The 24,605-nt window shown below is 38.1% G+C and overlaps 1 protein-coding gene across 1 annotated transcript in view; it reads left to right on the top strand.

Moving 5' to 3' along the window:
* The window catches only part of LOC150084395 (cell adhesion molecule Dscam1-like), a 326,343-nt gene that overhangs the window by 96,200 nt on the left and 205,538 nt on the right, over positions 1 to 24,605 (top strand). The window contains 1 exon segment of the mRNA XM_090375201.1: positions 16,682 to 16,975. Within this exon segment, the coding sequence (XP_090231327.1) occupies positions 16,682 to 16,975 (294 nt within the window).

Genomic DNA, 24,605 nt, shown 5'->3' with positions numbered 1-24,605 from the left:
CTGCTTAGAGGAAGACATTCCAATGCGCAGGATTGATTATCCGTAATTTTAAAATAAACATAAAAAAAAAGTTGGTAAGTGAACATCATCCTAGGCTGATCTGTTACTAAGAATTCCACTACGGACATTAACTTTACAGTCTCATAAACTACCCAACAAATTTTATCGAGGTCTACAAACGTCTCACATACTTCTCGGACATGGATCCCTCAATGCTCGTCTTTTTAAATTTAATCTAGTCAACTTAGCCAATTGTACTTATGATGCTCCCGATGATTGGAGCCATCTTTTGTACTATCATCCTAATATCAAGATATAAGACAGAATTTATTTAATATATTTCATACATTTCCGCTCACGAATATCAACTATTCGTCAACCAAGAATTTTCCAAAGCATCTAAATACATTCTGAAAATCATCAAGATGGATTAATGCTCAAATATGTGTATTGAACTCAATTAAATCGTTTACCTTTTACTTCCTACCTACGAGGCAATCTCAAACAGTTAAGCACAGCCGAATGTTTCCATTCAAGCACGCGGATTTATATTAGCATTAAGTATCAGAAATAATTCTTCAGCCTTGCACAGCTATTTATGTATTACCTTATTTTGAAGTTGTCTAAACAAATCCTTCGAGGCTTCCATTAACGAAAGTCGAACAGAAAATGATGTAGCGTACCTTTCCTACCGCTTTAACAAAACAAAATGAAGAAATAAAGTCACTTAATGTATATCAAAGAATCCCAAACACATTCCATTAATCTTCAGAATCTGATGAATAGTAAATAAAGTGAAGAATCTCCCTACCAGTCTTGTCCTCCCCCTCCTGGGAAACGAAACATTGCACGAGCTGTTACAAGATCCCCGAGCTTTATATGTTGTTCATCATAATTTGCTAATGGACTTCGAAGATGTGAACCGTATTTTCGCCCCCTATTATAAATTCTACATCGCGCTATGCTTGTCCATTTACAATATTAAAAGACATGACCCTAAAAATAGCGACTCTAATTTGTGAGTTGGTAATTTATATTCTGCGGGACCTTGGTAATGAAGTTGTCAATGTCGGTTGTTTCCATTAAAATCGCATAATCATTATTGATTCAACATTTATGAATTGCTGGTTATTCACCAGCCTCTAATAAATTAACTCCCATCTTTGCAAAAGGCCAGGATGATAAGGAGATTCTTTGTCCCTTATGGATGCTGAAAGAATTCTCTGTAAACCAGGCGCAATTTCATACATTGAGATATAAATGAACGTGGAAGTTCAGTATCTAGTTCAGCAATGATTCAGAATAAAAGATGAGGTTCTAGGTAATAATTCCAATAATAGTTTAAAAAAAATTCACATGCAGGGAACTTTAGTTCCGAATAATTCTGTTTCTCTTGATATTAGAATAGTCAATTTGGTGATGGTAGGGTTAGTTCCCAAAGAACTATTTCCCCCTTATTACTAATAAACCAAATTAAGAAAAACAATTGAGCATCCCAAACAGCCATGTATGATACTAATCCAACCACGTTTCTTATCAAAAGAAGGGGGTATCTATATCTTCAAAGTCGTAGAATTTTTTACTTTTCTCATATCTTGAGACGGAAAATTTGTATTTTTCATCCGCTTCTACTGCAAGATAAACAAACCGATCTTTAGTACGCGCGCAATTTACGTACACACGATACAAAACGGGTAACATGTCGGAGGCTGCCTTTGTGCAAAATTAATCAAGTAGCCTTCAAAATAAGCAAAGCAGTAACTTTAAAAATGGAAGATTAAATCCTTAGGCAGGAGCTCTCCGAATACATTAGATCTTCTACAACGCTAAGGAGTCTTGAAATGCTTTTTCTCCTTATGATAATGAAAAATGCTGCTCTGTTTGCCACTCCCGGATTAACACTTCATCTCGAGCCTCAGTATCGCTAATATAATACTACCTTGGCTGAAATATAATTTCATAAACAGCTCCCATGTGAGGACATTCTTTTCAAGACACTCTGGGATTATAAATTCCTCTTTTTTTTTCTCCTTGGTGCATCTTTTCTCGGATCGTTTACTCTAACAAAAAATTGAAACGCTACAAGGCTAATCTGCGATTCGAGCTCTTGTCCTTCTCTCCCTCCATCCCTTTTTCTTTCTCTCTCTCGTAATTTTCTTCTCTAGCTTCATTAATTATGCCTGGATTTCATAGCAGACCTCATTTTTCTAGAGCAAATAGCCGTTTTTATGCAAAGACACACACTCATCACAGCCACCGTTAAAATGTAAGGAAAGGAATCGTTGTTAATTACATATTTCGCCGGGGGCCCTCATTCACACATCAATTTTCCTAACAGCCCACGGTCCAGAAAGTGTCGAACTTCCCATCGTAATTGTAATGAATGACGAAGAAATCGACAACTTTCTCCATTAACTGACGGTAGATGTGATGTTTAAGGAAGGAGGAAACCGAGGGGGAGTAAGGGGCTGCTCCTGAAAATAAAAAAAAAGTAAAAAAGAAACTTCGGTTGAACGCTTTCATACAGTTTTCCAGGTTATGAAAAAAAGGATCGTGAAGTGGTTTTGGGATTGTTACAGGTGATCTGCAATCATCCCGGGGAAGTTCTTTAAAACTATTTCCTTCTTTCTTTGATTTTCTTAAGTCTTAAATTATCCTCTGGATTTTTTTCTTGTTTTTTTGAGATGCTTTGTTTATCTATATCAAGCAACCCACCATTTCATTCACCTCAATTTTTTTGCACTTCTTTACCATCTGTTCCATTTCTCTTCTGCACTTTTTTCCACTATAATTCCCGCATCATCTTCTAGTATCCTCTTCAACGTAGCAGACGCCTTCTGTAATTCATTCCGACAATTACTGGAAAAGCGCCATCTATCGGGATTAGTGGAAAGACCAAAAATATACGCTTTCGTTGATCACTAGAGACGACAATGTTCAGAGAACTTACTTCGGTCCACTGGAATCAAAATAACAACAACTCCAGTAAACAACGCATAAATCTTTGACTCAAGATTTATCTTTGAACTTAAATCGTCCGGTATACTTCACTGCTACTCAAGATTCCACAAAAGTAAACTGTAGTATAATGAAAGCAGACAATTAGCCCAGATTAAAATTACATCTAAGTTAGGAGAGTGTATGATCCTTTGAGGAATGACAATACTGGAATCTCTAGTGCCACTTTTTTTGATGGAGGATCGATATCACGTATACTAATATCGGTACAGGAAATACGACTGTTTTTTTTCTCACTAAACAGACAAGAACACATCAAAATAGTGTCCAAGTTCATAATCTTTTTAAAATGTCCTCAGATAAGAAGAGAAAACAACATCCCTTCTTTAAGATAGGCAGAAAACTATTGTGATACTACTGAATTTTAATAATGAAAACGAGTAAATTACAAAAGATCTTTTGAAGTAAGTAAATAAATATTTTAAAAATTAATAAAGAAATTCTCCGTGTTTAGTAATAGAACAGAAAGATAGAAATAAAATAAAATAGAAAGAAAGATAAAAAATGGAATTAATGCAAAAGGAAAGAAAAATAATTGGTGAAAATTCCATTATAGTAATTAATTATCTCCAATCCAGTCAGAATCAAAATTTCACGATCAAAACCTCTAAAGTTTCTTACTTCCAAGGTATAACTACTCATTTCATGAAATGGAGCACCCCTTTAGTAACAGCATCACGTGTTCATACCATATGTTATAAGACAGGTGAGAAGATTTGTAGGGATGCTGTAGTGTGAAAGTCAGGACGAGAATGAGCAAGACGAAAGAAATCAATGCAGATGGTAGTCGACACCATACTCATCCTTATGAGTATCTTGGCTGTACCGAGAGTAACAACCCAGTACAACAGTGGTAACCAAAGAGGTATTTGTGAACGCACAATTTTCCGAATATTTTCACGGATGGAGTATCGCAGCCGAAGACAGAAGATACGGGTGCAGTGGATTCATGAACACCAACCAGCTGTTCCACGCTCGTGGGAAAATCAGAATGTGGTGAAAACAGCATTAGTCCATGGATCCATCCTGCCAGGCGTTAACGTTGCAGGTAGGTAGTGGTTTAACGGTGTGAGGGGTGTTTCGTGGTACACATTGGACGCATTAATACTAGTGGAGTAATATTTGGATGCTATGGATTATCGGTAAATTATTTCTGAACGGGTGCATCCCTCCAAGTCTGCGCTGTATCTATCTGTGAATGGGCTCTTCAAAAGGGACAATGTGTCATGTCAAAAGGCCAGAATTATACAGAACTAGTACCAGTAACATTGGCATTGAAATTAGTCTACTGCGGTGGCCTCCCCGATCACATATCTCAATCCAGCTGAACACCTGTAGGATGAGGTGGAATGAAATCTAGCAGCATCCGCTAGGCATGCTTTCTGTACTTCGTTTTGTTCTTGCCATGACTAATCCAGACTGTTTTGAGGATTAAAGGAAGTCCCATTGGCTGTGAAGCAGGTGTACTTAATAAAATGGCTACTAAGTGTAATTTATTATACAAAATTTCACTTTGTTCTCTTTCCATATTTAGCAATAGCACTGGATAGTAGTTTTTCCTAAGGAGAAATCAGAAATTTTTAAATTCCTTATTTAGATTCTAGATTAAAATTTCATAACTTAGTCCACTGAGTTGTTTAGCAACCCTTAAATATGTAATTATCCCCCTAAATATATAATTTAATCTTATGGTTTACCATATTCCCCCAACTGATCTCTAAAAGCATCATTCTTGAATTTCCATAGCAAAATATAATTACGTTTTCAATGTTTAAATTAACAGAATTAACTGAGCAAATACACTTTTAGCTATAATTAATGCTCAATGTATTTGATCAGATAAAGTTTTAGATGTGCACAAAATCATCTATTTAGTTTTAGACTGGAGAAAGATAAGATTTGAGATAACTATATGAGATGAATATTTTAAAGTTTATATTTCTGGTTTGATTCAAACCAGAATAAAAGAAAGCTAGCATAACTCTCTATTTATGTAAATCACCACTAGTTAATACTCAGTTTTTAACAAAAACTAAAGAGACACCTGATAAATGGTATTTCACCAAGCAAAGACTATCCATTAAAATAAAAATATGTCAAATATAAACAGCTATTTCCTAACTGAGAGTAAGAAGAAGATGGTTCAAAAAAGGGCTGATAAGAGGTGCCTAGTGTTAGACATTTTGAAAGTTTTGTTGTCTAGATTTACACACAATTCCACACTTTAAAAAGGCAGTGGAGAAACAAAGTTATATCAAACTTTCTCGTAGCAAGGACAAAAACAAATAATGATCTTTCTCTTATTTAACGTTCACGCCTTATCTAGCGTAAATCATCATTTAAAATACAGCTCGTGCCTGCCTGGGCCACGGCGGGGTTAGCGAAAACACAGTGCTGAACAGAGACGGAGGTTGATTGTTTATCGCGTGACCTGCTACAGTTCCAGTTACGTGCAGTGAACTCGAGGAAACGCCAGTGGTTTCTGATGCAGCTCACACGCATCCAGCCCCCTCTTGAGATTAGGTATTATGGAAGATAATTACAAAGGTATACTTCGACAGGCGGTCGTCGTTTACAATAGCTCCTGGGAAGAACAAGGTGTTGTGTTTTGGAATGCTTGCTCCTCCGTCTGGCATTGCGTTTGTTAGAAATGACAATACAGAGAGAGAGAGAGATTCCACCGAGGTTGTAATTTAATCTTGTCGTTTACCATGTCCCTCTAAATAGTTTACCGTATTTAATGAGACAGGCTGGGATATAATAGGAAGACGTTCCAATAATTTCCATGTAAATAGGCAGAACCTCTTTGATTCTAGAGACGTGTATTGGCTATTCTTCAATGGCATCATAATAGGAATGGTGTTAATTGAAATACGATTGTGGTCCGGCCATCTTTCTCATATTGTTAACCACGCTTAATGAAGACAGCCATACGCAGCAAAGTACAGCGACTTTAATTGACCAAGGAGCACGATGAGAAAATGAGCAATACGCGGGAAATAATTGGAGAGTTATGGTAACTGAAGATTGCCATCGGTGAGTTAAAGTCTTAAATGACTTAACCTGCCTATTATGCTCTTCTAAAGACTCTTCCATTCTTTAAAGACGAGAATGGTTTAATTGGATATCCATGTCCTTCAGAATGTATTACCTTAAAACTTTGGTCTTCTGCACGTTCATATTGTGAAGATGGTGTTTGAATAGAGATTATTCCCTTGGCACGAGGACCATTATTTCCTTAGGGTATAAATTAGGACTAAAGCGTTAGAAACTTCGTGGACATTGAACGCCCACCACTTAGCCAGGTTCTTAGATTCGCGAAGTCGAAGATAGCTGCGCCACCTACAATTCTCAATAATAGTCACGAGGCGTTCTGTGGATAAATAATAAATGAAGATAAAAATTAACATGGTTGAGGCAGGACCATTAAAGTACAATTAGCTGTTCCAAGACCAGAGCGGTATATCGACTTTTACTTTCCGAATTCCAAGCGCTTTGGTAAAAGAAAAATCATCCGCTGGTTTAATGATATGAAGTAACTGCTAAAAGTAGTACTTAGACAAACTAAACGAAGAAAGCCCGACCTTTGATGAAGTAAGTTATTTGTATTTATAAAAGTTTCAGCAAAAACTTCAAATATCGCTAAGACCTAAAAGCAATAATCTCTGTGATTTTTGGGATTGTTATAAGCGGCTATGGGCAAAGTTCAGAAGAGAGGACATGTAGTTTAGAATGACTATGGCTTATAGTGCATGGTGAAGATTTCTATCCTCAATTCGATGGTGTCTTTCTTTCCGATAATACCCCCTCGTGCATCGTGTGGGGAACTTTAATCGATTGGCTTCAAAATGATGGCATCCGATAGCATCAAATGGATCATCCAAAGCAATCACCATCACTCAGTTTGATAATGTCTGTTTCAGATGCCTCAGAAAGTCTACACCCAAAAGTGACAGATATTACCTAAGAGAATTCTTGCCTTTCTTCGCGTAGAGTGGAAGAACTTTTGGTTATGTAATTTTAGGAGAAAATATAAGAAGGTTTTTGTTCTCTTAAAATATAATATTAAAACATGTGACAAAAGCTAAAACTGTGGATTTTAAAACCATGCAGACAATTAGATCCTTAATTATCCTTTATGTTTCAAATTTACGAGAGTTTAAAATCCCATCTACAGTAACTCTGTTGTGAAGTTTAAATTCTTATTTCCCTAAGCTGTAGCAATTAAATACCATTCACTCTTCTCAAGATGTAAGCCTCAAGTAATTAAGGCCGCTTACTCAATAAAAACCTACTAATATTAAAAATATCATCTCTTTGGGGGCTAATTTAGGAGGAAAGTGTCAAATAATTTCTTAAATTATTCTTGAATTCTATTTTAAACGACGTACATCGCGAACTTTGAGTTCATCGACTGCTAAGAGATGCGTACAATTCCAATCATGTCTAGATAACCCAATAATTAAGATGCACATTCAAGCAAAGCAAGTGTAAGGCCAACACTAATGGAAAGGTATGGCCTCTTTCTTCCCCATCTCTTAAATAAGCCTTAGGAAGTTACTAACGCCAGTGTCAGTTTCTGCACACGCGTATATTGCAAGCTAAAGGTTATGGGACTCTAGAGATCTTCCAATGGATAATGCAGAAGTCGAAATAAAACGTGCACATCAGCTGGCTTTCTCCGCAGTACAGGGACAACACCATATGCATCGTTGCACCCCCTAAGGTTTGCAATTGCTCTCAGTTACGTTGTATAAACTAGCTATAAACATTTAGTGGAAATATAAACATGATGTCTGCTTTACTTGGTACCACAAGATGAACAACACGAAACTAACCCTTAATAAAGATTACTTAATAGTCTTTACATCCTATGATTTGTTTCTCTTAAATTGTTCTCCATGTTCACCTTCTCTTTAAGAAGAAGGCCGAAGTACTCGAAAAGAAACCTCAAATAAAAAAAAAAGTTTTCTTATAGATTTAATAAAGTATGCTTCTCTCTTCCATTTACGTTAATTATTATAAGTGTCTGCTACTTTTAACTACTAATGAATAGTAAGACATTTGGTTATTCAATAACAGTTTGAATCTGTACCAAATACTTTAAAACTCGCCCAGTATATATTTTATCATAATTATGCAAATTGAGAGCCAACATAACCAAAAAGAAAATCATGCATAAGTTAACATCAACCTGATGAAACTGCAATTACCTCCTTAAGCATGTTTTCCCATTCGCATTTTTTGTACATCTCCCTAAAGAAAATCTCTCGCTTGACGGAACTCAAAGTTATTATGATCTCTTTGTGTGCTCTATCGCTAAGGCAATTTCTCATTTCAGACTCATGCATGATTAATGCTGATACAATAAAAATTTCACACGTTCGTCAAGCATAACTTAATTAAGGTAATTATGTAAAAAACTTCTAGTCATTGGCATGGTGAATCTCGCATGTACATGAGAGTTTCCATCGCTCTGCGAAATGGACAAGCAGCTATCAACAATGACGCAGGTACCTTTGGCGCGGTTGTCATGACTACAGAAGACCATCTATTCTAATTCACATTTTTTCCATCTGCATTCCCTAGCTTTGTCTGCACCATCCCATCTTATACTCTTTCTTCCCTTACAGGCTTCCGTATTTTCCTATTATGTCTCCATCTTTCTCTCAAGTGAATTTTTCAATCGTGCGCAAGCTCCCAAGTCTTCCTTTCTTCAATGGAGAAAATGTTTCCATCCATAATCACCAACGTGTAGTTAAGAAATGATAGTAAATAAATCTCCTCTCGTCATCCTCTGTCTAATGTTAAACAGAGATTGTTCGTAGTATTTCCGCGAGGATCTAAATCAACCATTTTCACCTCTGTGACGATCTCTACAAATCGCCATGAACAAGGCGAAAGCCATGTAATTAATTACACTTTGCCTAAACTAATGCTAATTTCCTTTTTCCTTTTATAATGCGAGCGTTCATCACCAAACGCACACAGTCAAAGCCTTTGGGAGATGAAGAAGACATTTGTAGAGAGCGTGGGATATTTTTGCGCCTCTGCGCTTTACAACAGGCCCTTTGTCTTTATGTTAGCAACTTAATGAGATGGATGAATCCATATCACTCCCTTGGTATATCCGCTAGACGACTAGTAATTTATGGAGGACGATTATAGGCGGGAACACCATATCAGTTAACTGTGATATACTTTAGTTGTCTTTAATATTTAAAGGAAGATAGATTTATCTCATTCTGAAAGGAGAACAAAAAAAAAATTATTCTTCCTAACACGCAGTCATCAAGGCTCAGTTATTGTCCTTTCTAATTAACAAACAGATCGCTCTTTCCATCGCAGCTAACGGATTTCCATATATTTTGTTTCTGAGCACCTTTAACGTTAGCTCTCAGAGTTCTGTTGTAAGACTTCATCGCTACAAATTTTATTAAGGAGTTTCTTTCAGTGGAGCTACCAATTTGCGATTTACATCCACAAACGGATAACATAAAATTTCACCAGAGGAAAAAAGAAGTTATCCATGACAGTGTTTAATATTAAGTGTTTTTCCTCTATTATTAAAGATGAATTAGTGCGATGCAGTTCATACAACTATGATGTCTTCTTTACTATGCTTCAATTTTTACACTTAATGACTAACAAGAAAACGAACAGACAATCCAATCTTTGTTTTTCCTCCACATTATTTCCATATTTCTGTGTCGTTTGGCTCTACTTTTCGGAAGAATGCCAAAAAAAACGTAGGGATCATGTATCTTCAAGAGTAAGCTTAATAAAAGTTAAAAGAACAACTTAAAACTGCATAATTATTAAAAATGAACTGTAATAAATTATTTTCTATTGACATAAACGTCTTCATTCGCTTCACCTGACCTTAAGATTAGTTTCTTGAGTTTTGGACTGGATTTGAGTTATGATTTAAGTTTTGGACGACTGTATTTGAGTTATGATTTAAGATTTGGACTGGATTTGAGTTATGATTTAAGTTTTGGATTTATTATCAAGATTTTATAATTTGCTATCTTGATTTATCATTTAAAATCCTAATTGCTTTCACATGAAAATGACCCTTATAAATAGCTATGATAATATAAATACTAAATTCACTCTTGCCAAAGCATTTCATCACGAACTTGTCCATTTGCAGAGCAACAAAAAATAATTGTAGAAAATCTCTTGAGTACAGACGATTACAAAGCACTATTTTCAATTAATATAATGACTACCAACATCGAGACCTAGGTATAACCTTACACTGTCTAATAAAAATACTCTTACGAAAAATTTAATAACTTTCCTCGTAGTTATTTTCATTCAGAAACCTCGAGAAATTTTACAGGCATCGGTGAGATGAAAGAAAACTTCAAATTATGTCTTCATAGTTAATGATATTCGGCGCAGAACGTTACTGAAAAAACCCGCGGAGCCTTTAAAATAAGAAAAAGAAAGTAATTGGATGATGCCCATCCATTTATCCCAGTATTCCTAGATATTTATTCTTCGATGGAACTGTCTAAATAAGAGTTCCCATTAGCTTCAACGGACCAGAAAGAAAACGCAGAGCACCAGACAAAACCATCAAAATATTTGTGATTAAAAGGGACAATTTGAGCTGGAAAATTATGCTAGCGTTAGAAGAGAATTATTTCCTTAATTAGATTTTCGATCGGTAAGATTAAAACAGGCAGACATGTTATAAGTGTAGGTAACTGATTACAGCGCTTCGGAGGAAACGAGTTGCTTGTACCACAGCAGGGGGACTACTGTTACCTGCCATACCTGTCTAGATATAGTCGATAGTTGTGAATGTGATGCTAGGATAGCTGTTTCTTTTTCTCTGGATGTCTGGTAAACCGTCAGATTTCATTTTGTTTTCTGTAGTTTGAAAGTTGTAAGGTAAAGAAAAAGATTTCTTTATATATTAATCATTCTCTCTGTGTTTGTGCAAGAGTCTGCAGATCCTGGGTTGAGCATTTAAGTGCTGAACGGAACTTTAATAATCCTTATTTGTAAACGGGATGTTTTCTAAAATTTCTAAAATCGCGTTTTTCTGTATTTCGGGATAAAGATGCCATTACTTCCACTTAAAACGAACTCAATACTTGGTTCTTCTTCTTCTAGCGTTATAACCCAGGATGGGTCTTAGCCATCTCAACAATGTTCCACCAATAAGCTCCCCTCCCGTTATAAATAAATTTAAACGCTTGACCAGCGAAGACCAACGTGATTTTTTTTCTTTTTATGGAGAGTTACACTGCAATCTCCATAGGGCCTCAACAGCCATAAAAAGTAAATTGCAGCCATTATCAACTCATTGCAGGATGGAAGACTCCTCAACAATTCATGTTGAGGGAAATGGACTATAATCTGCCACACTGACCCAGTGTGGGTTGGCAGATCGACCGAATTTAGCAGTCAGGGGCTTGAACCCCGGGCTACACAAAGAGCGTATGCAACTGCACTTCCGCTCATGACCACTCGGCTACCGAGGCCCTTCAACAGCCATATTTATACTAATACATATATACCGTACTGGTTAATCAAAACAAATCGTAAAATATATAAACATGAAAGAGAGCTTTCACATTTGTCTAAATAATTTGGAAGACAAGGCATCTGACAAATTTATTAGGGAAATATGCTTTCTAGAAATGGGAACCTTTTACATGTGGTCTTAATCATGTATTATGTTTCCATGTCGGTCTGAAGGTATTGCGCGATTAAAAACCCCAAAATTGGCAGTGAAGAGGAAAGCTAGTTCCTCGTCGTCCTAACTAGAGCCTTTAATGAAGAGGCTCTGTTCATTTTCAAAGACGGCAACATTGTAAGTCATATTTCTTATTTGTATATCTCGTTCTATCCGAAATGATCCCGGCCTTCAATGGGATTTAGCCTGTACAAACAGTGACAAATGGCAAACCCAGTACACCGTTATGGAAGACTCTTGTGGTTATTTCCGAGAGAGAGAGAGAGAGAGAGAGAGAGAGCCATGCAGCTCTCTCTCTCTCCCGAAATAGAAAATGATATCCATAAAAAGAGGACTTATGGTTGTAGCCAATGTGCCAGCTGCGAAGACCTGAAGATTCTAGAAATAAAAAAGTTTTATCATCATTACTTAAAGATCTCTCACAATGGCCAATCTAAAATGCAATGACGCTGGATGCAAAGAATGAAGATCCCTTTACGAAACAAGTATTGGTATTGGTATTAGAGGGCACAAGGGCAGCTGAGGCCAAGATGTGCCAGGTCCTATATTATTATCCTAAAGTAATATAATCTGTTCCATTTTGGCATCAGAGGAATTCGTATACAGGGTGTCTCAAAAATATTGGTACAAACGTTTAGGGGACGTAGGTAACATCTAAAGGAATGTGAATCGCATAGGAACCCATAACCGGAAACGTCACCGTAAGTCGGTACACGGCGCTGTTCCTCAGTTCGCGAGAGGGAAAATTTCTGGTTTACTCATTCAAGTAGTAGTCGCCGTACGAAGAGCATGTATCGATATACGAACTGTGAGCTGGCAGACGTGCACCTAGTGTATGGATTAGCAGAGGGCAATGGACGAGCCGCTCAACAAATTTATGAAGAACGCTTCCCAGATAGACATGTACCGGACCACCGTTTGTTTGCGCGTGTGCATCAAACTTTGTGCGATTATGGGTCATTTAGAGGTAACAGGAGTAGTGCGAGTAGACCACCTTCGACGCGAACTCCCGCCATGGAAGAAAGTGTGTTGAATGCCGTCCAGAATAATCCTACTACTAGCACACGTGCCATTGCCTCTGCCTTAGGAGTGTCTCCTTGCAGTGTAAAGCGTGTCTGGCACGACGATTCCTTACACCTCTTTCATCTCCAAAGGGTTCAGTTACTGCTCCCCCAAGATCATCTTGCACGTGTGGCTTTTGCGCAGTGGTTTCTCCAAGAAAGTGTTCAACAAGACTTGAATTTTCCAGCCTATGTTTTGTTCACGGATGAGGCTTATTTCACTCGGGAAGGCTTATTCAATCAGCACAATGCTCGTGTGTGGGCTCACGACAACCCACACGGTGTGCGCCCCTATGCGGCACAACATCGCTTCGCAATAAATGAGTGGGCAGGTATGGTCGGTGACTGCTTAGTCGGCCCATACCTGTTACCATCCCGCATGAATCCCGCTAAATATCGGATCTTTCTTGAACAAGTTCTACCAGGGTTACTTGACGACGTTCCAGCAAATGTGAGACGCAACATTTGGTTTCAACATGACGGGGTGCCTGCTCATTATGGAAGGTGTGTTCGTGACCATTTGAACAAGCGTTTTAGGGGTCGATGGATCGGACGTGGTGGATCCGTTGCCTGGCCCCCACGCTCACCTGATTTATCGAGCCTTGATTTCTTCCTGTGGGGGGCCCTCAAATCTATCGTGTATGAATCGCCTGTGGAAACGGAAATGGATCTCGTGGCGAGACTCGTCTGCGCTGCTGCTACTGTCAAAGAAACTACAGGTGTGTTCGACCGTGTCCGCCAATACATGCTGGGTCGTTGTCACGCATGCATCGCGTCTCATGGTGGAATCTTCGAGCATCTGTTGTAACATCATGAAATGCATTCACCTCGTACTCCATTGTTAATATTATGTCAAATAAATATTTGCCACTAATTACTGTCTTGTGTCATTTCTGCTTCTTGTGCCTCTGCTACTACTTTCCCGTGAAGTTTCCGGTTATGGGTTCCTTCGCGATTCACATTCCTTTAGATGTTACCTACCTCCCCTAAACGTTTGTACCAATATTTTTGAGCCACTCTGTATATGTATTTGCTTCAGAAAGGTATAGAGTTTAGCTAGGTTATCACTATTTCCAATCATGTGGGTAGGCGATAATGGTTCTTGCAGTTGTGATTGAGAGTGGAAAGTACTTCTACTGAAATGGGAATAGTGAGGACAATCTAAAAGTATATGCTTGATTATAAGTAGTAGTGTACTATGCGTGCATCGAGGTGGGTCATCCCCAATGAGTAGAAACATATGGGTTAGGTGCGTCCTTAGTCTTTCTAGTAACAACTTCTTCCTGTATATTTTGTCTGAAGCTGGAAATCCGTAATGCTGGTTCTTCTTTGATTTGGGGCAACTTGTTATTACTTTGTGCCTTCCATATTGAACACATTCTGACCACTGAAATATGCAGACTTTTTTTATATTGCTTCAAATAATCTCTATATGGTACTTGGTAATTTGCTGGTGTTGTACTGTTTGGTTTTTTGGCTGCCTAATCTGCTCTCTCATTGCCTAAGATACCAGAATGCCCTGAATCCATCAGAATTTCACTGAATGATTCCTACTTCGTAGATGGTTTAAAGAGCAAATTATTTGTTTTTTGATTGGTTGTGATATTGAAAATTGATTGCCCAGAGCAGACACTGCACTCAATGAATCAGTGTATATTACACTGCTAGCATAGTGGAAAGCGTTGATATTCTCTAAGGCTAGTTTGATTGCATATAATTCATTCTGCAGAATAACTGCTACATTCAACCATGATTGTTGAAGGCTGTAAAAGAAGAAAAGACAGCTACGGCACCGATGGCAGAACCTGTTTTTGAGCCATCTGTATATATTTGGCAGCTTTGTATATTGTTGAAGGCATGCTCTTTATGTAGTTGTTTGATATTTTCGTCTTCTAGGGATTTCTTTCCCCATTGCTGAAAGTGGGTATCACAGTGAGGGAGATTTACAAGACCAGAGTGGATCAGGAACATCGCTCTCTTGAAGTATGTTATCAAAATCAATATTCCAGATGTGAAGAAAATCTTTTAGTCTAATGCCAGGTGGTCTATTTTCAATAGGTTTACTGTTATAGAAAGCTGTCCATTCAGGGTTGGAAAGCAACGGTCGAACAGGATGGACTGGAAGGCTTTGAATTTTAGCTGCATAATTTAGAAGCAGCATTTTCCTTCTAAGGTGAAGTGGAGGTTCGTGTGCCTCTACATACAGACTCTGAACAGGGGATGTTCTAAATGCGCCGAGTGCAGTACGAAGGGCACTGTGTTGGATGATGTTAAGTCTGATTAATTCACTTTTCCTAGCTGAATCATATACAATAGCACCAAAGTTTAAACGAGACCTGATAATAGCACGATACAAATGTAATAGAGTGTATCTGTCAGCTCCCCATGTCACAGCAGAAATGGATTTAAGTATATTAAGTTTCTTTAGACAAACAGTTCGGAGATATGTAATATGTGAAACAACGTTAAGTTCGGTGTCCAATATTAAGCCTAGGAAACGAAGATTATCGGTGAGAGGGATCAAATGGTTTTCTAATCGGTAAGACCCTTCAACTTTAAGTCATACCTGTTGCACATTTACAGAATATACGCCTGACCTCACAGTTCCTTTTCTTCCTTAAACGGTTCATATTATCCTCTTTAACCATTTTTATATTTTAATCAGTATTATTCCTTCTATCAGGAAGACGAAGAGAAAGGCCTTCAATGCCATCGTTACCATAAACTTTTTCCCTCAGTTAGCAAAAATAGTTCTTGCATTACAAGAACTACTTGTGCTACCACAGAAAGACAAGAGACGTCAACGCTCACTACATATTGCCTACTCTTTTGTGGAGTCTAAGTGAATCATATTAAATGACCATCTATCTAATCGTTAAAGATATTAAAAGGGCAGTGATAAATTCAAGTTAATAATTTCTTCTTACAAACACAGAAAGAAACTGACATTCTTCAAGTAAAAAGGTCAACGTTTAGAGCGTGAGAAACAGAAAAGAACATTCTTAATTCATATGACAGGTGTTCGTTATGTTAACAGTCCTACGCTATATTGCACTGTGTATGAAGACGTTCTCATGGCTACGCTCACATTCTGTTGGCTATAAGATCGCAGATTCTCATGGAGACTTCCAGCTGCCCTATTTCACGAATAAAATCTTGGCTCCCATCCAAGCAATGCAGTAGGTGCACGTGCCACGAATATTTTATCGTTTTGTAGAATCTCAAAGACTGGATGTAGTTTGGAAAATTGTAAATCATATTTCTTATCGCTGTAGATCTGGTTCTATCAAAAATGTTCACCAGGACTTTAAATCAATTCTTTATGATTGAAAAAGTGCCTTTTCCGAACGTCTACTTACACAATCTTGGCAGTCACATTTAAGAAACACAAGAAATTTAATCATAGAGAATCGTTACCGCACTTATAGTTATTGACTGGTTTTGATAAATTATATAATCCAAGAAATTATTACCCTAAATATCACTCAAAGACTTCTCATCGCTATGGTAGTTAATTGTCTAAGATGTCTTTCTTTTCAGATTAACCACGCCTGTCCGCTATTTCTTACTCAGTTTTTGTATAACTAATTAAACTTCAGCAGAGGACAACCCTTTCATATTAGCCACATACTACGTATATCTGTACATATTCCCGCCAGCGCAGATATGATGATACCTTCAGGCATTGAATTCCTCTTTCCTCTGCGAATATTTCAAAAGTACTGAAATTTTCACTCTACTATATATTGAATTTAACATCAAATTACTCTATCAACATTTCCTATTCTATTCAATTCAGTTAGATCTTAAAGAAAGACGATGTTGTCTATATAATACGCATCTAATAAAACCTTCCTTCTAAAACACCATGTATATTTCATTACAGATCCAGTAGGAAGAACCCCTCCGAAAGTCATCCAAGAAGGAATCACGTGGGAAGTTAGGGAAGGAAAAATTGCAAGACTGCCATGCGTAGCCCATTCCAATCCACCACCAACCTACACGTGGTACAGAGATCTGGATGGACAGCCCCTCCCCGTGGATCTACAAAGAAATTCTAAAGTGATGGATGGAACACTCGTCATCCAAAAAGTGCACATTGCTGATGCAGGGAAATATTACTGTGTTGCTAATAACAGCTTAGGAGAAGAGCGAATAGATCTGGATTTAATTGTACGATGTAAGTTTATATATATATATATATATATATATATATATATATATATATATATATATATATATACAGCAGATACATTTAAAATTCCTAATTCTTAGTAAAAGCATAATAGAAATTATGGAATTTCTTTTTTTTTTTTTTTCGCCTGTTGATAGTAACATGAAATTATGTCACAATGAACGACTCACCTGTAAATAAGTGGCCGCACTTTTTTAAAGAATTTTATTTATTTTGTGGCATCATGTATGTTCGAAACTACATTTGCACTAAAAAGTGTAGACTTATAAAAAATATTGAATATAATGTATTAAGCGCAAAAGTTATCTGGATGGAAAATAATAAGATAACATCAGCTCTTTATGCAGAAATTTTAATATTTATATGTGTGAAAATCAAGACAGATTACTGACAATTACAACTCACTGAAAACATAAGATTTTCCTGGAATAGCTTTTTTTAAAAGGAATCGATTGTAGTTCCCAATATATTCTATGTCCCCTGTAAAGGTGCTTTTCCTGCCACTCTTCAGAGTATTGCAAGGCAAAAATAACTCCACCGTTAGGCACAGTTTCTCCAATTAAACTTCCACCTGTAAAGTGTTTTTCCAGCAAATTTCGTTGCCGTATAACTCATCCCCAAGAGATCAAAAGAATCCAATTTATCTAGGCGGGTTCTTAAGACTCCAATATCCCTCCTAATTTGTTACAAACTTTCCTTTTTCATTTATACAAAACAAATGCCTCCTGTTTCCTGATCTTCCACTGCCTGCTCCATTCTAGGCACAGCGTAGATAATCCGTAATTCTATCGGCATTAAACAAACAAAGAAGAGGAACATCCGCTAACCATTCCAGCCGAATAGCCCTGCAAAGGTAAGGCCGACCACTGATGACATCGTATTTCTCCTTTCGGAACACTGTCTAGACAAATAACAAGAGATTTTCGCTGCTTTCTATTTCTTCCCGCTTCACCATCTATCTCCATGGGTGACAGCGAACGTGACATCATCTCTATGGTAACGGCCACTCTGTAAACTGTATAACTTTTGCGACAAAATTGGGTAGCTTCTTGTGTTTTAAAAGGGTTTTGTCCAACGAAGCCAGATACACTCCAGAACTTTTACTCCGAATTCTTTAACTTTCTTTTCTAAAAATAAAAGTGCACTCAGGTGTTAGTCATGGATTCTGAAAGCCACGGTAACAATCACTCTCCGAGCGGGATTCGTTATTTGCATAGAGAAAAGAAAGTGCCACCAACGGAGAAGGGAGAGAGAGAGAAGATAAAATATCTATCCAATATCGAAAAGAGTGGAATTTTGGCACACCTGACGAATAAACGTAGAAAATATAGCTAAGAAAGGAAAACACGCACGGAATATAAATTTGGTTTCCATGACTTATTATCGGTTTTTCCGGGATGATCATCACATAAAATTATTGCTGAATTATTGGATCGACGTCTCTTCTTCTCTATTGATATACCGCGTGATAAGAAAAGTTTATACTGCATCATACATTTGATGATCACATAGATCATCAAATATATAATGCGGTATAGCAAATCTTTCTTATTACGTTTAATTATTAATGAAATATTGCTCATGGCCATTCGAACATTCACAATTCACAACAAAAGCCACAGTTTACCATCTTCGAATATATGAATAAAGTCTTTTTAATAAGAGCTAAAATTTACACTTTCTTCTTGGGATATTTAATATAAAAATCGTATTCTTAAAGTTAATGATAAATAATAAAAAATGAGGATAATTACTTAAACAAGAATGCGAAAAATATTTATGGAAGTACATTAAATTTTTTCTGAGGTAAGATCTGTTAATGAAGTTATATTTTTCCCATTAATGGTATTCGCATGGAAGAGTAGAATGCGGAAAAAGGTGATTATTTTAAAATTGTGTACGGTAATTGGATTACTTAGTTGGGTTCATTTGAACTCGATTCATTAAGACATGAAAAACAATAATTAATCTTCCTCGGGGATGTACAATATTGTATATTTTATATTTATTTACTTTTTTGACTAGAAAAAAAACTCTATTCTTATTTCAGAATAGATCTGAAATAAGAATAGCAAAGCCAGTTAAAAGACTATGCATCCCTAATTTTTTGTCACTTTGCTGTTCAAAGATCATGTAGACCACTTTAATATCGTTAAACACGACCTCCCTCTTTCTCCGTGGATTATTTGATTTCTTTTATTTCTTAAAATGTCGAGAATATTTCTGAGGATCTTTTAATGAAATCGCTAAATTCACCCTCCCCTTCTTTCTGTTATTCCTAATTAAAAACTCTCATACGATAAAATTTAAAATAAAATATTATCTCTGCTTGCCGAGGGACTGGTAAATGAGCACAAATTTGAAATGCAGTATGTTTCCATGGAAACGTTCTGGGTTCTTCTTTTAATTCCTTAGAAATAAGTGTTAACTGACCAGTATTGTTATCAACCGTCAAGAAGTGAGCACACACACATACACCTCTTTTATGCTGGTAGTTGGGAATTCATGCCTGTCACAAAGAGTTTCAATCAGACCATAAAAAAGCAAACGGTTGCTCTCTTTTGTTCCCTCTTTTAATATGCAAGTTCGATTCACTCAACTGAGATGCTGAACAATGCCATGTTGACAGCTAAATAAAGACGACAATTTTTTTTTCAAAAATAGCTCTTAGTTCAATTATCATGAAAGGTACGATTACGTCAGCAGGTACATAAATCCGTATTTTGACCACTAATTCTATTTTACTGCAATACTTTCCGATGCATATTGTGTGAGCATTTCTTTGGAGTAGAATGATTAATGTTGTTGTAATAGGCTTTTAAGAGCATCAGCGACCAAGGCCATATTGTAAATGACGTGTGTTTTGTGGTCGATTTTTTGTTTACTGGACAAGAAAAACCCGAGTTTCCAGGAGAAAACCACACAATTCTGGCTGACTGGCTGATTTGAATTTTCTTCAACAAGGCAGCTAAGTCTCCGTGAAGAGCAGATATATCTGGTCTGAAAATTGCATAAATCCTGCGGTCAATTTATTTGCCGGTTTCGCTAGATAGCAAGCAATAACACACCAGAGTTTGGGAAGGAAAAACAAAAACGATGTGAAGGCCAATATAATATTTTGGTTATACTCTATTACGGCGACATAAGTCAAAGGAGCTTACAACTGATCATTTTTGACGGGAACATAATCACTAACGTATTTGGCAGTCACGTGAGCTCGAACCATAGCCAACTCATATATAAATTCTATTGCAATCCAGCACTAATCGCGTGAATACGTCAGACCTGAAAATGTTTATAATCTTACACGATTTCATAACTGGTTCTGGGACAAGCATATCATAATTAGTAGGACACGTGGACTAAAACGCATGTACACTGAAAGGACAGAATTCATGGGATGCCTGGTTCCTGGGCAACCCTACGCTGCCATCCCTCTTACCAGTGACGAACCCACCGCTTGGCAGATATATAGGTACACTGCATTCACGTAGACGGTAATTCGATGGCAGTATGGATAAACGTCGTGAGTTAACCGACTTTGAGAAAGGGGTGATAGTGGGTGCCCGACGCATGAGTCACACTATCACGGAGGTGGTACAAAAATTGCATTATCCCCGTTCCACAGTATCAATAGTGTATCGGGAACACGCCATTTCCGGAATAACATTTCAGAGTGGATAGTGCTATGGTCGGAGAAAGGTGGTGGATGACCGTGGCAGTCGACGTCTGTCTCGCATTGTTTCAGCCAACCGGAGAAGAGCGACAGTGACACAAATCACTGCCAACTGCAACGCGGGAGGTGCCACAAACGTCTCCACCATGACCATCAGGCGATCGTTAGCCTCAATAGGTTACGGGAGCCGCCAACCCACCAGAGACCCATTGCTAACACCACGACACAGGACTCTACGCCCCAACTGGGAGAAAGAACCTCGGCCCTGGACCTTCGATGATTGGAGACGGGTCTCCTAGAGATGGGATACACTTAAACAAAGGTGGTGCAAACGTTTTTGCCAGTATTATTGAGGATACCTTAAAGGTTCAGGGTAACTGCTAGTTAGGGGGGATGTGGGTAATACTGACACGCGTTTATCTGATAATATTGGTCAATGTAACTCTTGCACATACCTTAAGAGTTCTTATCTGTTACCCCAACTGGACGTATTATCTAGATGTTCTGGGGGCAAAGACGTTTCACGTGAGCGGGTAGCTAATATCAGGGAAGAGAGCCTAAAAACCTTCAAGGGTTGTGTTAGGATTGTAAAATATACAAGAACAGTAAATCTTAATTGTTTATACAGTAATGTTAGAAGTGTCGTCAATAAAATGAGCGAATTCGAACTGCTGGTTAAAACAAGTAACGCGGACATAATAGGGCTTACAGAGACGTGGTGCCACCCGGAGATTGGGGATGATGAGTTTCAGTACGGCTTGTATAATGTATTTAGGAAGGATAGGGTAGATAGAAGGGGTAGTGGGGTAATGCTTCTTATCAGAAGCAGCCTGAGTGCGACGATAGCTTTCCCGGATTCAGACATTTCACATGCTAGTATAGAGTCTGTATGGTGTGAGATAGTTGGAAACAAAGGTATAATGCGAGTAGGAGTAATCTACAGACCAGGTGATTGTGAAGATTATGACAAAAGCCTCTACAGGCAAATGGAATGGGCAAGTAAGCGTCAATGCCTTATTATGGGTGATTTCAATTTGCCTCTAATTGATTGGAGTAAATGGGAAGGAAACTCGACATGGGGAACAAAATTTTTAAATCAACTAGATGACTGTTATTTGTATCAACATGTCAGGGAAAGTACTAGAGAAAAGAATATCCTAGACCTCATCATCACCCATGAATTATCAGATGACATAACAGGGCTGACAGTAGAGGAACCAGTAGCAGGAAGTGATCACGGAGTTCTACGGTGGATGATGACGAGAGAGGTAGCAGAAGTAAAAGGCAAAGGAATGGGTTTTAATTTCAGAAAAGGAAATTACGATGCCTTAAGGTACTACATGGCCTCTATTAACTGGGTAGATATCGCGCAGAGAATGAATACAATTGAACTGTGGTACGCTTTTAAAACATTAATCACAGATGCCTTGAATGCGTATATACCATTAAAAAAATACTCCACCAGAAGGGTTCCAAGTTGGATGAATAGTGAAGTTGCCACATTACTTGAGCAGAAAAAGGTGGCATGGAAAGTTTACAGAGCAATAAAAAGTACTGAAGCCTATAACAGCTACAAGGTGATGTGTAATAGAGCCACAGAAAAGGTTCGACAGGCAAAGGCAGTTTATGAGAAATCACTAGCAAACAGAGCAAAGAGGGGGGATAAAGAATTCTTCACATATATAAATGCCAAGAAGAGCAGGACAAACCAGATCGGACCTTTACGTAAGGGAAAGGGGATAGTAATAAATACACCAGCTGCCGTTGCAGATGAACTCAACAGTTATTTTGCATCGACATTTACAAATGAAAAGCCTTTTGTGGCAATGGGAAATTATGGGAGCGAAGTTAAAAAATATGTAATTAATGATATTGAAATTTCGCAAGATTATTTAATGAAAAAACTTTCGAGCCTACAGACCAGTAAGGCTCCTGGAGTTGATGGAATATACCCTATAATCTTAAGAGAGGCGGCAAGCGAGTGCATTGAACCATTGAGGCTAATTATGCGAGCATCACTAGACTCTGGGGAGATTCCCTTGGATTGGAAAAGTGCCAATGTATCTCCCATACATAAGGGTGGCTCTAAACGTGAAGTTGGAAATTATCGACCTGTCAGTCTGACTTCAGTAGTAGGGAAAATCATGGAGGCAATGATCAAGGGTGGAATTCAGGATCATTTGGATCGAATTGAAATTCTCAAGGATACTCAGCATGGTTTTGTAAAGGGAAAATCATGTTTAACAAATCTGGTTCGCTATTTCGAAAGGGTCACTCAGGAGCTGGATTTAGGGAATAATTTCGACATTGTTTATTTAGATTTCAGCAAAGCTTTTGACTCAGTCCCACATGAGCGGTTGCTTTATAAGCTGGAACAGGTTGGAATCACTGGGAAAATCCTTAGATGGATAGAAGGATGGCTTCAGGGCAGGAGGCAGAGGGTTGTCATAAATGGCTATTCCTCAGATTGGGTTGATGTAAGAAGTGGAGTTCCCCAAGGATCAGTATTAGGACCACTGTTGTTTTTAATTTTCATAAACGACATTGATGAAGGGATAGAGGGCGTGATGTCTAAATTTGCAGATGACGTTAAAATTGGTAGAGTAGTTAATGATCACTGTCAAGCTGAGCTTCTTCAGAGAGACTTAGATAGACTTCAAGAATGGTCAGAAAAATGGCAGCTGTGCTTTAATCCAACAAAGTGTAAGGTATTACACCTGGGAAACAGTAATCCCAAAATAACTCATTCACTTGGTGGAGTTCAACTAAACCCAGTACTGGAGGAAAGGGACTTTGGTGTTACGATACGGTCAGACATGAAATTCTCTGAGCATTGTAAACAGGTTGCAAGGAAGGCCCATGGTGTCCTATCGATGATCTATCGAACTTTTGCAAGTAGAGATAGGGACGTGATAATCCCATTATATAAGGCTTATGTTAGACCACACTTGGAATACTGTGTTCAAGTATGGAGACCGCACCTAAAGAAAGACATCGAGCTTCTTGAAAGGGTGCAAAGAAGGGTAACTCGCCTGGTGAGATCGGCAAAAGGGCGTCCTTATGAAGAAAGACTTCGAATATGTGGGTTGCAGAGTTTGGAAACTAGACACCTTAGAGGAGATTTGATTGAGGTGTTTAAAGCTCTGAGAGGCATCAGTGAAATGAATGAGGAAGAAATTTTCAAGATTATAAATGATGCTTTCTCTAAACGGTCGAGGTTACGTGTCCATCCTTGATGATCATCTTCTTTCCTTTATGGTCATCGTGCACCCACAGGGCAATGGTCTCTTCCAACAGGACGATGCGCCTCCCCACAGAGACATGGTGAGTATAACACTGTTCGAAGAGCATTCCGCAGATTTTATCACTGTGAAATGGTGTTCCCATTCGCTGGACATGAACCGTATGGAGCATCTTTGGAATGCTGTGGGGAGGTCCATTCGAGCTTTGGATCCTCCACCCAGGAATGCGACGGAATTATGGACAGCGGGGCAGCAAGCATGGATGGAAATGCCTGTGGAACGCTTTCGAGAACTAGTGACTGCCCTTATCCGGGCCCACTCAGTGTACTCTAGCACGGCCACATAAGTCAAAAGAGCTTACAAATAAGCATTTTGACTAAACATAATCACAAACGTATATGGCAGTCACGTGATCTGGAACCACAGCCAACTCATATATGCATTCTGTTGCAATCCAGCACTGATCGCTTGTGTCCTCAGGCCTGAAAACGTTGTTTACAATCTTTCAGGAATCCACAACTGGTTATGGGACAGGAATATCATAATTAGTGGGACACGTGAACTCAAACGCATGTACTATTAGAATCACGTCTGATCACTCAGCTTCATTAAAATCACTGTGCTAATCGTAAGAACCTCGCTATGTTAGATACCATTGGATACTGCCAGATGCTTCCCCCCCTGTGCGATTAATCGA

The sequence above is a fragment of the Mastigoproctus giganteus genome, chromosome 6 (assembly GCF_048544385.1).
Source record: "Mastigoproctus giganteus isolate SK-2022 chromosome 6, ASM4854438v1, whole genome shotgun sequence".
NCBI classification, from domain to species: Eukaryota; Metazoa; Arthropoda; class Arachnida; order Uropygi; family Thelyphonidae; genus Mastigoproctus; species Mastigoproctus giganteus.
This window is presented reverse-complemented; position numbering and strand designations above follow the sequence as displayed.